General features: G+C 46.0%; 2 protein-coding genes across 2 annotated transcripts; both read left to right on the forward strand.

Annotated features, from left to right (window-relative positions):
• Positions 1-4135: 4135 nt before the first annotated feature.
• On the forward strand, positions 4136-8893 carry LOC123425712 (protein THYLAKOID FORMATION1, chloroplastic). Its single transcript, XM_045109423.1, has 5 exons — positions 4136-4486; positions 5983-6253; positions 6717-6933; positions 8321-8436; positions 8517-8893. Exons 1-5 carry the CDS (start codon positions 4324-4326, stop codon positions 8608-8610), a joined length of 861 nt encoding a protein of 286 aa, XP_044965358.1. The 5' UTR covers positions 4136-4323; the 3' UTR covers positions 8611-8893.
• Positions 8894-9799: 906 nt separating this feature from the next.
• LOC123425713 (chlorophyll a-b binding protein CP29.2, chloroplastic-like) lies at positions 9800-11142 on the forward strand. Its single transcript, XM_045109424.1, has 2 exons — positions 9800-10434; positions 10553-11142. Exons 1-2 carry the CDS (start codon positions 9937-9939, stop codon positions 10913-10915), a joined length of 861 nt encoding a protein of 286 aa, XP_044965359.1. The 5' UTR covers positions 9800-9936; the 3' UTR covers positions 10916-11142.
• The last annotated feature ends 4783 nt before the right edge of the window (positions 11143-15925 follow it).

Here is a 15925-nt window from a genome sequence, read left to right on the forward strand (position 1 = left end):
GCCCGTTTTTCCTGCCTCTTTCTTCTTCCTCGTGGCTCTTCCCTCCCCAACCCCGAACTCCCCCTATTTGGATCTCTATCCGTGGAGCCCCTTCTCTGCGTTGAGTTGGAGGGTTTGCTCCACTTCTCGTTCCTCCACCAAGTGCCATGGACTCCGCTAAAGCTCCTCCCTTTATTCTCTTGGTTGATGTTTTCTTGTTCTAGGGTTAGGAGCATTGGTGATTTGGATCCATGCCTATGGTATTGTGCTTTGTTCTTGGATGGCATGAAGGAGATATTCTAGGGGAGTGTAGGTCCTATGATTCATTGCCTTTATATTGCCATGCCATAGGTTCTTCATGTTTTAGATCAAGCACTTCTTCTCTTATTTTGGATTAGATCTAAAACTTGAATCCTCTTGACTAGGCATGTCTTCAATTAGATGATATACACAGTACCCATGGCCCTCGTAAATCCAATCTAGCCGTTTCTATGGGTCTTTTTTCATATTCAGATCTGAAAGTCAACCCCCTAGCGGTACTACCGCCGGGGGTAGCAGTACTACCGCTAGGACCCCAGCGGTACTACCGTCGGGGGTAGCGGTACTACCGCTAGGACTCCAGCGGTACTACCACCAAGGGTAGCGGTACTACCGCTAGGAGGATATTTTTTTTCTTCTTTTCATTTGCTTGGCAATGTGAGTTTACTTTTATGCATCTTTTTGTTCATTGCCTTGACTCCTTCTATCGCTCTTTTTCGCTGTGTATCTTGTGTGTCACAGGTGGTGCTCGCCGCTCGAACCCCCCACAGGACACCCAGTCGAAACAGTATCGCAATCAAGAGGCTCCAGAGGGCTCCGCCACTTCCGGTCTGCAACCCAAAAAGAAGTCTTTCAAGAAGGCAGCTCACAAGGACAAGGGGGTCAACGTTCGCACTATGCCCCCTAAGGATTTTCTGCGGTTCCGCACCAAAAATCACTATCTCCAAGAGAAGGTTGTGATCAAGGATGTCGAGCATGTTTGGGCAACGGATCACTTCAGGATCTATCGCGACATCATCAAGAACTTCAAGAAGAGTTTTGTTCCAGTTCAGTGGATTGACTTGGCTCACCTTCAGCGGAACCCAGATTACTTTGGTGACGCTCTCTCTTTGATTGACAAGCTTGGCATTAAGGAGATCATCTCCTTCAAGAAAGACTTTGATCCAGACGTTGTCGCCCAATTCTATGTCACTGTTCACTTCTCGCCTGATGACGAGCGCACCATGATTTGGATGACTGGTATTCACAAGATGACATGTTCCTGGCGTGAATTCATGGAGTTTCTCAAGGTCGACTTTCAAGGCGCTGACAATCCTATTGGGTCGCGTCCTCATGCTCCAGCTTCCACTGATAGGGCCCCCGCCAAGGACAGGCTGCAACAACTTTATGTGAAGAAAGGTGTGCTCGCCAAGCATCTGGATATCATGCATCGGATCTTCCGCAACACCCTCTTTCCTCGCATTGGCAACTTCGACGAGGTGCATGGTTCTCTGGCTGAGATGCTTCTGCTGTGTGAGGAGGCTATGACTAAGGAGTCTGCCCCTCTCGATATTTCTGACGTGATGTTCACCGAGCTCTGGAACTGCATCATGATGCGCAAGGTTTCCATCTACGGGCCCTACTTGTTTGCCTATATTCTCCAGAAGTGGCACGGCACCTATTTGCTTGAGGAGTTCCACCTTCAGGCTGATTACTTTGTGTACGATCCTATCAGGCTCCGCATCAAGGACAAATGGGCCAACCCATCAACTTCATCTCAGCACATGGACACTGACACAGAGACTGCTGCTGACAGAGGCACCGCTTCTCAGTCCCACTCTTCTGCTATGCCATCTTGGGCAGTGAAACTGAAGGACAAAATGAAGACTCTCTTCTGTATGCAGGCCAAGGGACAATACCAGACTCATGTGGCCCAGAAGGAGAACCGTCAGAGGCACAAGCGTGTCCTGAGGACACTTGATGTTCATATCTCCAGCGGCTCAGAGGACGACATCACTCCAGAGTCTGCTTGGATGCGGGCTCAAGGTTATCAGTGGTCTGATGCAGAGGAGGAGGCGTCTGAGGAGGACAATGAGGAAGAGCAGGACAATCTGGATGCCACGGACGGGTCTGGGGATGATGAGCATGAGGAGTGACCACCTGTGTCATTAGGTGTGCCCCTTTTTGGTGTCTTGTGCCAAAGGGGGAGAGAGTCTAGGAGCTGGATTTGAGAGTTGAACTTTGCTTAGCTTTGCTTATCTTTCGTGTTTGCTTTGAACTTGGTTTGCTTTTATTTGCTATCTTTGCTTTGGGTGATGTGAGACTTGAACTAGTGTGAGATTTATTTCCATCATATGCTGTGAGTCATATGCTCCTTATTTTTATATCTCCATCTTTATGTTCACATGCTATTCACTGTGCAAATCCGGTATTGTCATCAATCCACCAAAAAGGGGGAGATTGTTAGGGCATAGTTTATGCCTGAGTAATTTTGGTGATTGGTGACAATATCGCAAAGGACTAACCGTGTGTGTTAAGATTTCAGATAACACATGTCAACGGCACAAGACGACTCGCCCCCTCTCTCCATGGAACAGAAGCACGGTGTACTCTACGATTCTCTTTCTTTGAGTCATAGGAACGCCGTACTATTAAGAGGGGACCCGTAGTGGAAAGGTTTGGGTGGAATCAATTTTGCACGCACTCACTTTATCTTCCTTCCCCTTACCTGCAACTTTGGAGTGGCTCCTGCCTCTGTGCTTATCTCGTCTAAGCAAATGGTCCCTCAGCGGTACTACCGCGGTAGTACCGCTAGGGCTAGGGCTAGCGGTAGTACCGCTGAGGCAGCTAGCGGTAGTACCGCTGAGGCAGCCAGCGGTAGTACCGCTCCAGGAGCTTAGTACCGCCTTCCTAGCGGTTGTACTTCGACGAACCTTTTTGCGAAGACTTTCTTGGCGGTGGTTGGCCCGGTAGTGCTTATGCACTACCATGGGCCCAGCGGTAGTACCGCTGGTGTGCTAGCAGTAGTACCGCTCGCGTGCTAGCGGTAGTACCGCTGCATCCAGCGGTAGTACCGCTAGGCACGGGCTGTGAGTGGGAAAACAGTTGGATTTCCCCCCTCACTATATAAGGGGTTCTTCTAGCTGTGGAACCCTATCTCTTACCCTCCCAAGCTCCATTGTGGCTCCCTAAGCTTAAAAGTGCCCGATCTCTCTCCCTAGCCAATCAAACTTGTTGATTCTTTAGGGATTGATTGAGAAGGCCTAGATCTACACTTCCACCAAGAGAAAAGTTGATTCCCCCACCAATCCCTTGCGGATCTTGTTACTCTTGGGTGTTTGAGCATCCTAGACGGTTGAGGTCACCTCGAAGCCACATTCCATTGTGATGAAGCTTCGTGATCTTGTTGGGAGTCTCCAAGCTTTGTGTGGAGTTTGCCCCAACCTTGTTTGTAAAGGTTCGTTCGCCGCCTTCAAGGACACCTATAATGGAATTACGGTACCTTGCATCGTGTGAGGGCGTGAGGAGAATACGGTGGCCTTAGTGGCTCATAAAAATGTTACCATGCGTATACTAGATGAGTCATAATTCACAATTAAAATGTATAACACTTAAAATTTAGAGTAATTAAAAGGTAATTGAAGTAGAATTAACTAGAGGGTAATATCAATTTAAAAATGTAAGCCCTTGGATCTTGAGACTAAAATTTGTAAATTTACGGATAGCAAAGATTTTTTTTTTATCAAACTGTAACTCAATTTTTTTGATACCGACACCCATACATAGGGGCTGTTTTGACTTTCATGAGAAATAAGAATGCAAAATTAAAACAGAAATTTAATCAGCTGTACAAAAACAATCTAGACAAAGTCTACCTCAGCCTGTTCTTCCTTTTTAGTCGTCAGCTGAATCAACATGCTTTTGTTGCGTGTACACAAAGAACTAGTAACAACATTCCAAAACACTTGGATGGACATTAGCTGCTGAAGTCTCGACTAATCCATCAAAACGCCGTTCCAGAACTCGTAATTGCAGAACCCGAAGCAAATCCAACCTCCGACGCCCATGAAATTTCAGCAAAAACCGTCCTCGGAAACAAGGGATATTTCGCGATCAAAAGAATGCCATCCCATGTGGCAACGTCTGGTGGCCAGGAAGCCTTTGTTCGCCTACTGGATAAGAAAGATCGCATCCCTCCCTTCCCAGACGAGCAATAGCCTTTCCTCGCACCTGCCCCTGTCAATTACCCTTTTGCCCTCACCGGCGGTGTCGACCATCCGCCGCCGTATCCAGTGCGAGAGCCGGTAGCAGCCCGAGGACTCTCCCATGGCGGCCATATCGTCGCTTCCGTTCGCTGCACTGCGCCGAGCGGCCGACTGGAGGCCGTCGACGGCGACTGCCGCGGTGAGCGTCTCCGGTGGCGTCATGCTCAACGCGAGGGCTCGGCGGGGCTCACGTTCGGTGGTGCGCTGCGTCATCACTGCCGGTGGTGAGTTCGCTCGCGCTCTGCCTCTCGTATTGCTGCTTGTGGCCTGGCAGACGCCGTAGTCCACCACCCCTCTGCATCCAGCTGGCGCTGGGGCGCCACTCGAACTAGGCAGCGCCGATGCGCTGCTGCAGCGACCGACGGCATCGTACTTGGTACAAGCTGATGCACGCTGCCGCTGAGCTGCAGGCTAGTGAGTTTCAGCGGGGTAATATGACACCCTGTTCCATCCCTGCTCCCATCCCAAACCCTCGTTTTCTTTGAGTGGGGTGCCGGGCGTCCTGAACTCTGAAGCTTTGAGTAACCATATACTTTGTTACCATTTGGGCCAGCACGCCTTATACGAATTTAGCATCTAATTGTTCAATTTTTCACACCATCGGGCACTGGTTATCCTGTGATTCTTTCTGTGACAATTACCTTTTGAACTCATTTTGTACCATCTAGTTATAGTTCCTGTTGTGAATTTGAGGTAATATGGCATCAACCTCACAACCTGCAATTAGAAATGCTTATTTCCCCTTATGCTACTCATCTGATTCAAATTCAGTCTCATTTCCTGATAATTAGATATAGAATATTAACGGTAAAGGCCCTCCCTCCATTTAATTACAGGTTTAATCTGGATGGTACTATCGAGAGAGTATGTAAAGCACTACTGGAAACTAATCGAGCGATGCAAACTAAGACACTGAACGGTTCAACTAAACCAATTGGTAGCAATTATGTTGCAGAATGAACCATCAGAGCAAGTTTACAGTGTCTGAGTTAGCGTGACACCTTGTTATTAAATTTACTGGATACTTGTTTATTAAGCTGGTGAGGTCTCATTTGGTTGAGGCACCGACCTGGGCCTTTTTATGGTCTCAATAACGTCTTGCTGATGCAGTCTATGGCTCCATTAGTTTGCCAGCAGCTAATGCTTTTCTTGTTTATTTTAGGCCGATTTATAAAAACTTTTGTGGGGTTTCAGTTTACTAGCAAAGGTTAGATATTTTCTGTTAACCGGCGAGGCCTCTACATGGGGCTGCAAGGACTGGGAGGTCATGCTGCTAAACTCTTTAATCCTAATAATTGTTGCTTTTGGATTGGTTTGTGTGATGAACTCATGATTACGGTTTCAGTCTGTTAATAGGGTGTTTCTGCTACAGATCCCTCAATTTATCCACCATTTGTGCCTGTGCAAAGAAAAGTTTAGGGTCAACTGTTAATTGGATTTGTTAATTTATACATGTCTTGTGCAAAGAAAATTTTAGGGTCAATTGTTGGGAGGCTGAATTTTTTGTTTAGTTGAATTATGGTATTAGTCCAACTTTTGTGCTGCTGGGGCTTGGTAACGTGTAGCAACTACGACGCAGCCTGAAGCGTTTTGAACGTGTATAAGAGGCACATAAAAAGAAATCGTGTGATTATATACACAAGAGAAGCTTAATCATGTGAAGTATAACCAAATAAAGGATCTTTGTCTGAACTTTTCATTTACTCTGAATCTTTTGCAGATATTCCACCTACTGTGGCAGATACAAAGATGAACTTCCTGAAGTCGTACAAACGTCCTATTCCAAGCATTTACAGTACAGTTCTACAAGAACTTTTGGTGCAGCAACATCTGATGAGATACAAAAGTACGTATCAGTATGATCCTGTGTTTGCTCTTGGATTTGTCACCGTCTATGACCAGCTTATGGAAGGGTACCCCAGCAACGAGGACAGGGATGCCATCTTCAAGTCATATGTAACGGCGTTAAATGAAGATCCTGAGCAATACAGGTGCATAACAGAACTCATATAAATGGCTTTGAACCAGTGACATGTTAGCATCTTTTTCTTTATATTAGATTGTATTTTTCTTTTCATATCCATATCCTGAATCCTCAAATTAATTTTCATAACTATTGGTACACGTGGGATTGTTATAATTCTCTTCTGTAAATGTTATATCTATTACCCCTCGTCTCATTTAAATATGTTATAAACAACCCTTATTTTTTTTCTTAGAGAGGTTTTATTAACTTATGCGCCTTATTGTTTCTGTTAAAATTTCCCAGTTTACACTAGTTATTGCTTACATGTTTGTATGTTTGGGTCACTAGTTAGTCTGCTTCCTTGGCACCAAAATCTCATGTATTATTTGTTACTAGTTCATTTGCTTTGTTGGCATTAGTAAAAGTTTTTCCTCTGTAAGAATTTTTTGTTTCAAACAAATATTAAGAGTTTTTACTTCTCTGTTTAGGGCTGATGCACAAAGGATGGAAGAGTGGGCACGCTCACAAAATGGTAATCTGTTAGTTGAATTTTCTTCCAGAGATGGGGAAATAGAGTCCATTCTGAAAGATATATCAGAAAGGGCCCAGGGTAAGGGAAACTTCAGCTACAGCCGGTTCTTTGCTGTTGGCTTGTTCCGTTTGCTTGAGCTCTCAAATGCGACGGAGCCAACCGTACTGGACAAGGTTGTTCTTGCCATTAATTATTTTGTTTTCACATTTCCTGCTAGTTGTTACTTTTTTCCCAATTGTTTTTTCCTTTTCCCATTATTGTTTGTTTCCTAATTTTTATTTTGAAAGGAATTATTTTTTCGGACTATTTTTCTTTTTGAAGAATAATATTTTTCTAGAATTGGGTACAAAAAGAGTCTGAGTCAATTGTCCATATCACCCATCTCTTCTTTACAAAACCATTAAATTGCCTATTTTCCCTCCCGAAAGCAAACAATAATTAATTAATTAGCTTTAAAAAAATGATGAAGAGCAAAGTAGGAACACAATGGCATTGATGAAGGGAGTATTAGAACTGTAGGAGTGGAGGACAAATATTTTGAGAAAATGTGAACAGCCGAAAAAGACATCTATAATTTAAACGGGAGTGAGTTCAATTGTACCTTCAAATTTGTCATGAATAATAGTTTCACATTTTTTTTTCTAATTAATTACTATATATGCACACAAAAATTAAACAGTAACGTTGCTCTAGACACTGCAAAATCTGAAACTTCATCTATTTTGGAACAGAGGGAGTAAACCAATTGAGGGGATGATTTGCATCTGATATTTATTTATTTAGTAACCAGAAGTGTTTTAGGACCACCATCGCGTTCTTTCATTGCAAAGATAGAAGTGCTAACCTTATTGTATTTACATAGCTTGCCTGCTGTACTGGCCATCCCCAATATTGTTAAGGGGTTGGTTTTTCTTGAGCTGAAATAGGAATAACATATTAGAGAATTCAACACATTCGACGCAAGTTGCTTGGTGGCGTGCCTCTATGTGCACATTCAGATTTTTCTATTGGCAGACCGCAGACCCATTGACGTTAGGCTTGCTGCTAGATTTATTTTTCAACCTCTACTTTCCACCGGTATGCTACGCTCTTCTACCCAGTACAGTAAGGCAACCTTGTGACTCCGTACTTCTCTATTTTGTGTTTCAAGTAGATATATGCGAATTGATGGCGTGCAATTTCTGCTTTGTCTTAAGATGCCATTTACATTCTTGTGTTTCCTCTTCTCTCTTTACTCGTCTCTGAATGACCATAGAAAAGAACAACTCTGCTAGCTTAATAATTCGGACCAGGGCTGCCTAACTTTTCTCGTACTGCCCAGCAGCGAACTTAGTAGCAGTAGCATGAAGGGTAATACTTGAAAAGCACTGAAGTACATCAGACATAGCATTTATATTGTTTTTGGATGATTTTAAAATGGAGGGCAGTTTTATTTTCTCAAACACGCACCAAAATTATTAGTATTAGAAGAAAAACGCCAAGAAGGCGCAAAATGAGTATAGTCTTAGGCATTATTTGCTGATATAACAATAGATACTGACTTTTCTTCTTGCTCAATAGCTTTGCGCTGCTCTAAACATCAATAAAAAAAGCGTGGATAGAGACCTTGACGTTTACCGCAACTTACTGTCGAAATTGGTTCAAGCCAAGGAACTTCTTAAGGAATACGTCGAGAGGTAATCTCTTCTACCAGTTTTACCTTGTAAGACTTTTGTTGCAATTAATTGGACTGGGCTAACTTGGACTCTCTTGGCAGGGAAAAGAAGAAGAGAGCAGAGAGATTGGAGACGCCCAAGCCGAACGAGGCTGTTGCAAAATTCGATGGAAGCACTTATCCCTTGAAGCATTAACTCAACCTTTCCCCAGAGGAGAGCTTGTCCGGATAACAGATATTAACAGTTATACATCTGGATAGCGTTGAGAACTATCGGGGGCATCTTTGGCTGCTCTTTGCGTGGTGTAGTACTCGGCGGTACAAAAAGATCCAGATTATTCGCAGTAGTTGGTATTTTGTAATTTCTCCTTCTCTGTGTTCGAATGTACCGTTTTCTTCACTTCGTTGACAATATATGAAGAGTTATCTGGTGGTGAATGTTACTCACAAGATGAGAAATCATATATTTTGGTGAAAAAGAAGTCATTCTGACTGGTGCTGTTAATCTGAATCTGCGTATAAAAAGCTGAAATTTGCAAGTATCTGTGGTGGAAATCATCATAATAGATCGTAGTATGGCTGTGTGCATCTTATGATGTAGAGACCGTGGTGCTCCCCTTCTTTAAAAAAAAGGTTATTTCATGCTGGATCATCAAAAGTACCCAAGTGACTAAAGCAGCATAATAGAAGTAAAATGTACTCCCTCAGTCGCACAATATAAAAGCGTTTTGCAAGTAAGGAAACTGGAGAATTTTACAAGATGCGTGTTAGATGTGTGAATGGTTTATAACCTATGAGTAGTATTAGATCGATTCATCATGAAAAAAACAACTACTATTTGCAAGCAACTTTGCCGGTGAAGTTGAACCTGGATTCTGGCCATTTTCAGTGCAATTGCCTCAAGCACAGGTCCGATGTAGGATTCCGGCCTTTTTCAGTGCAATTGCCTCAAGCACGGGTCCGGTGTACTTGAATGGCAAAGCTGACGCGAATCAATGGGTGATTCGAAGCCAACTGAAGCTGAAACAAATACTCCTTCAGTGGCAAAGCTGATTCACGCGAATCCACGGGTAATTCGAAGCCAACCAAAACTGCATTGTTTCCAGGAAGGACCAATATGCATTTATACAGTTATTACAGGGCCAGAGCCCAGAGCTGCCAAGGTCATTTTTACGCCATATCTTTCCGGTCCCACGCACCCTGACGACCACAAATCACAAGCGCTCTGAAGCCCCACCATCCAATCCTGGGTCTCCACGTGTCGCCTACGTCCAATGCAACCTCCCCCGTTCATAGGACCATACAGATAAGACTCGGATAAGGCAGAGCCGGCCTTGCCCGTCAGATAGATCACCGCCGCCCTCGTCGCCGTCCGATGTGCCACGCCAGAGATAACACCGGGAATTTCTTATAAGCACCCTATTTGTACCCCGTGACGGCCACACACCACACAGCACCAGCCGCCACCCCAACGCACGCAAAGGCCGAGGAGGACAAAGGTAGGAGGAGCGAGTGAGCAGCCATGGCTTCGTCGGTGGCCGCCGCGGCGAGCACGTTCCTCGGGACCCGGCTGGCGGACCCGGCGCCGCAGAACGGGCGCATCGTGGCGCGGTTCGGCTTCGGCAAGAAGAAGGCCCCGCCGAAGAAGGCCAAGGCGCCCCCGACCACCGACCGGCCGCTGTGGTTCCCCGGCGCGCAGGCGCCCGAGTACCTCGACGGCACGCTCGTCGGCGACTACGGCTTCGACCCCTTCGGCCTCGGGAAGCCCGCGGAGTACCTGCAGTACGACGTGGACTCCCTGGACCAGAACCTTGCACAGAACCTGGCGGGTGAGATCATCGGCACCCGGTTCGAGGACGCCGACGTCAAGTCCACCCCGTTCCAGCCCTACGCGGAGGTGTTCGGCCTCCAGAGGTTCCGCGAGTGCGAGCTCATCCACGGCCGCTGGGCCATGCTCGCCACCCTCGGCGCCCTCACCGTCGAGTGGCTCACTGGCGTCACCTGGCAGGACGCCGGCAAGGTAACGTCCTCTCTAGTCATATGTGATTCATTGGCGATATGAGTAGATAGTTAGCAGGCACGTGAATCTGGAGTACGACGACTGATCTGTGTATGGCGTACGTCGACGATGTTGGCAGGTGGAGCTGGTGGACGGGTCGTCGTACCTGGGTCAGCCGCTGCCGTTCACGATCACCACGCTCATCTGGATCGAGGTGCTGGTGATCGGGTACATCGAGTTCCAGCGCAACGCGGAGCTGGACCCGGAGAGGAGGCTCTACCCCGGAGGCTCCTACTTCGACCCGCTGGGACTCGCGGCGGACCCGGAGAAGAAGGAGACTCTGCAGCTGGCGGAGATCAAGCACGCCCGCCTCGCCATGGTCGCCTTCCTCGGCTTCGCCGTGCAGGCCGCCGCCACCGGCAAGGGTCCGCTCAACAACTGGGCCACCCACCTCAGCGACCCGCTGCACACCACCATCTTCGACACCTTCGGCTCCTCTTAAGTGGTCGGTGGTCGAGCAGTTTCTGTCAGCTCAGCTGCAAAATGGACGAACGCGCGTCCGTGTAACGAACGTGCTTTGGTTTTGTATGACGAGTGATGGATGAGAGGGTATCGCAAAGATCCTTTGTTGATTATAATGCTGGTCCGATCACATAGGAGAGCTGCTGGGACTTGGTGATTTGTAAAATATGAACCAATGGTGACTCAATGCATCCACTTGTACATCAATCTTGAGCTGATTTTTTGTTTGTTTTTTGCGATTACAAAGACGACATCCACGCAAGCGCAATTCCTAATTACACTTCTTCTTAGGGCAGAACAAATGAAGTGGCCATTTAGAGCAAAAGTGCGGCAGGTCGTGGAAGGAGACAACAACACACAGTTCTACCATCTGATTGCCATGAAAAACACAGAAAAAAGAAAGAACAAAAATCAGCTCGAACAGGAGGAGGGTGGACACAAGAACCTGAAATTATACATCTCCGAGTATTATAAAAGGCTCTTTGAAGCACGAGTGGACAATTTTGTGTCGCTTGATGAGCAGCTGGTTGGGAATTTCGCACTACTCGATGTTGATGAGAATGAAACTCCGTCAACACCTTTCACACAGAAAGAGGTGTTTGAAGCTATTGCACAAATGAGTAATAGCAGGCCACTAGGACCGTATGGATTCGCAACAAAGTTGTATAAAAGATGCTGAGTGTGAGCTCATGCCTATGTTTCATGAGGCCAACTTCATTTATTTCACCTAAACTTTTAGAAAACAAGGTTGTTGGCAAAAAAGAAGGGGGCAGTTCGTATTGAGCAGTTCAGACCGATATGTCTGCTTAGTGTGAGATTTAAAATCTTTACTAAAGTTGGTAATGATTGCCTTGAGTTATATTTGAAGGGTTTGTCCATAGACATTGTTTGAAGACCATCGATTGGTTTCAAGGTTATTAGAAGAAGATTATGTGTTGACCAAGGTGTTATTCAAGGGATTACCCAATGATTTGTCATAAATAAGACAAGATACAAGGTTTATCAAGACTAAGTCAAAGAATGAATCAAGTTGGTGAACACACAAAGTGTATAAGATGTACCAAGTGGGATCAATTGATCCCATGGTATGGTAAACATTGTCCATTATGCTTTGTGTATTAACTCATGATCTACATGGAAGTATTATGTGGGGTTAGGTATGTTTCGAGGGCTTGCGTCAAGAGGAAGATCTCATAGAACTCATGGAAGATGACATCAAGTGATGATCTTCACCAAGATTGTGACGTGCAATTTCAAGTGGAGCATCACGAAAAGATCACGCTTGAAGCTTGTCGTCCATCGTGGTGACAATATATTTGTGAAGACGTGCCGAAGAATGTCTCACCCATAATCGTGTATGGGGGAGTAATATATTAGTCTTCATCGAGCCATCGCAATCAAGAAAGGTGGTCCAACTTGAGGAGGACAAGATCGTCATAATCTAGTGTCGGGGGATGACCCCCGGGTAGGCTCAAGAAGACAAGACGACGTTTCAAAACATCGGGGCGACCAACGCCCCTCAGTCCAGCCAGTTCCCTACCTGGCTGCTCCGGCCGGCTGCACGAGGTCAACCAATGGCGAAGCTAGCTAGTCCATGAAGCCGGGGCAAAATACGAAGGGATGTGGCTCATGGCGATTTGCCCACAAAAATTGATGATTAAATCACCATCTCCTTCTATAATTTCATGGGAGTTCCTGGGCAGAGCCCGGGCAGCTGCCCAGGGTCGCCGGGAGGTGGCTCCGCCACTGAGGTCAACCGACGTGTCCCGTGAGACACGACACGAAGACACTATAGCCACATCACTTCGCTGCACTCCAATAGTCCAACACCGTTGACCAATGATGACACACTATAGCCCGCGTCATGCGTCATCTTGCGCGTCCATTTCAATAGTGACACACTATAGCATGCATCATGCATCACCTCGCGTGTCTTTTCCAATAATGTAATATGTCATGTGTGTCATTTCTTATCCCCAAGGCCTCCCTTATAAGAGGCACCACGAGAGCTCACTCATGGTCAGGCACACTCAAGGAGGCTCTCACACCCACACTCTCTCCCTCTCATTCTCACACATGCATGAGGCCAAGGAAAGGAGATCACAACTCCCTCTTCATCCTCAAATACAGTTCCTGGTGTTGGAAATATGCTCTAGAGGCAATAATAATTTGGTTATTATTATATTTCCTTGTTCATGATAACCGTTTATTATCCATGCTAGAATTATATTGATTGGAAACTCAAATACATGTGTGGATACATAGACAACACACTGTCCCTAGTGAGCCTCTAGTTGACTAGCTCGTTGATCAAAGATGGTCAAGGTTTCCTAGCCATAGACAAGTGTTGTCACTTGATGACGGGATCACATCACTAAGAGAATGATGTGATGGACAAGACCCAAACTATAAACGTAGCATATGATCGTGTCAGTTTATTGCTACTGTTTTTCTGCATGTCAATGTATCTGCTCCTATGACCATGAGATCGTGCAACTCCCAGACACCGGAGGAATGCCTTGTGTGTATCAAACATCGCAACGTAACTGGGTGACTATAAAGGTGCTCTACAGGTATCTGCAAAGGTGTGTGTTGGGTTGGCATGGATCAAGACTGGGATTTGTCACTCCATGTGACGGAGAGGTATCTCGGGGCCCACTCGGTAATACAACATCACAACAAGCCTTGCAAGCAATGTGACTAAGGAGTTAGTCACAGGATCTTGTATTACGGAACGAGTAAAGAGACTTGCCGGTAACGATATTGAACTAGGTATGGAGATACCGACGATTGAATCTCGGGCAAGTAACATACCGATGGACAAAGGGAATAGTATACGGGATTATACGAATTCTTGACATAGAGGTTCAACCGATAGAGATCTTCGTAGAATATGTAGGAGCCAATATGTACATCCAGGTCCCGTTGTTGGTTATTGATCGAAGAATGTCTCAGGTCATGTCTGCATAGTTCTCGAACCCGCAGGGTCTGCACACTTAAGGTTCGGTGATGTTTCGGTATAGTTGAGTTATATGTGTTGGTGACCGAAGGTTGTTCGGAGTCCTAGATGAGATCGCGGACATCACGAGGGTTTCCGAAATGGTCCGGGAACGAAGATTAATATATAGGAAGTCCTGTTTTGGTCACTGGAAAAAGTTTCGGGCTCATCGGTAGTGTACCGGGAGTGCCGGGAGGGGTGCCGGGGATCATCGAGAGGGGTGTCACGCCCCAAGGGGCCTCATGGGCTGTGGGAAGAGATAAACCAGCCCCTAGTGGGCTGGAATAAGTTCCCACTAAGGCCCATAAGGTTTGAGAAGGAAAAAAACAAGGTGGAAAGAGTGTCCAAGTGGGAAGGAGGAATCCTACTCCAAATAGGATTGGAGTAGGACTCCTCCTCTCTCCCTTGCGCAAGGGAAGAGAAAGCTGCCCTCGGGTGCAGCCCTCTCTCTCCTCTCCTCCTATATATACTAAGGGATTTGAGGGGTTTTGAGACAACAGAAAACAACCACGTGCTGCCCTCTCTCTAGATCCGTTTCTCTTCTAGTTTCAGTGGTGCTTAGGCGAAGCCTTGCTGGAATAGCACCACCAACACCACCACCACGCCGCCGTGCTGGAGAAATCATCTACCTCTCCGCCCCCTCTTGCTGGATCAAGAAGGTGGAGATCGTCATCGAGCTGTACGTGTGCTGAACGCGGAGGTGTCGTCTGTTCGGTACTAGATCGGGATGGATCGTGGGACGGTTCGAGGGACGGATCGTGAAGATGTTCCACTACATCAACCGCGTTATATACGCTTCCGCTTAGCGATCTACAAGGGTATGTAGATTCACTCTCCCCTCTCGTAGATGATCATCACCATGGATAGGTATTGCGTGTGCGTAGGAATTTTTTTGTTTCCCATGCAACGTTCCCCGACAATGGCATCATGAGCTAGGTTCATGCGTAGATGTAATCTCGAATAGAACACAAAAGTTTCTGTGGGTGTTGATGTTCGATTTGCTGCCCCCATTAGTCTTTTCTCGATTTGACGGTATTGTTGGATTGAAGCGGCCCGGACCAACCTTACTCGTACACTTACGAGAGACCGGTTTCATCGACTAACATGCAACTTGTTGCATAAAGATGATTGGCGGGTGTCTGTTTCGTCAACTTTAGTTGAATCGGATTTGATCGAGGCGGTCCGTGGAGAGAGGCTAAATAGCAATTTGCACATAACCGTTGTGGTTTTGCGTAAGTAAGATGTGATCACACTAGATACCCATAGCAGCCATGTAAAACATGCAACAACAAATTAGAGGACGTCTAACTTGTTTTTACAGGGTATGCATGTGATGCGATATGGCCAAAGACATGATGTGATATATTGGATGTATGAGATGATCATGTTGTAATAGTTAATATCGACTTGCATGTCGATGCTACGGCAACCGGCAGGAGCCATAGGGTTGTCTTTAAACTAACGTTTGTGCTTGCAGATGCGTTTACTATATTGCTAGGTTGTAGCTTTAGTAGTAATAGCATAGATAGCATGACAACCTCGATGGCGGCACGATGATGGAGATCATGGTGGGGCGCCGGTGACGATGAAGGTCATGTAGGTGCTTTGGTGATGGAGATCAAGAAGCACAAGATCATTGCCATATCATGTCACTTATGAATTGCATGTGATCTTAATCCTTTTATGCACCTTATCTTGCTTAGAACGATGGTAGCATTATAAGGTGATCCCTCACTAAAATTTCAAGATAAAATTGTGTTCTCCCCGACTGTGCACCGTCGCGACAATTCGTCGTTTCGAGACACCACATGATGATCGGGTGTGATAGACTCAACGTTCACATACAACGGGTGCAAAACAGTTGCACACACGGAACACTCGGGTTAAACTTGACGAGCCTAGCATGTACATACATGGTCTCGGAACATAAGAGACCGAAAGGTCGAGCATTAATCATATAGTTGATATGATCAACATGGAGATGTTCATCAC

Source organism: Hordeum vulgare, chromosome 2H (assembly GCF_904849725.1).
Source record: "Hordeum vulgare subsp. vulgare chromosome 2H, MorexV3_pseudomolecules_assembly, whole genome shotgun sequence".
Taxonomy (NCBI): Eukaryota; Viridiplantae; Streptophyta; class Magnoliopsida; order Poales; family Poaceae; genus Hordeum; species Hordeum vulgare.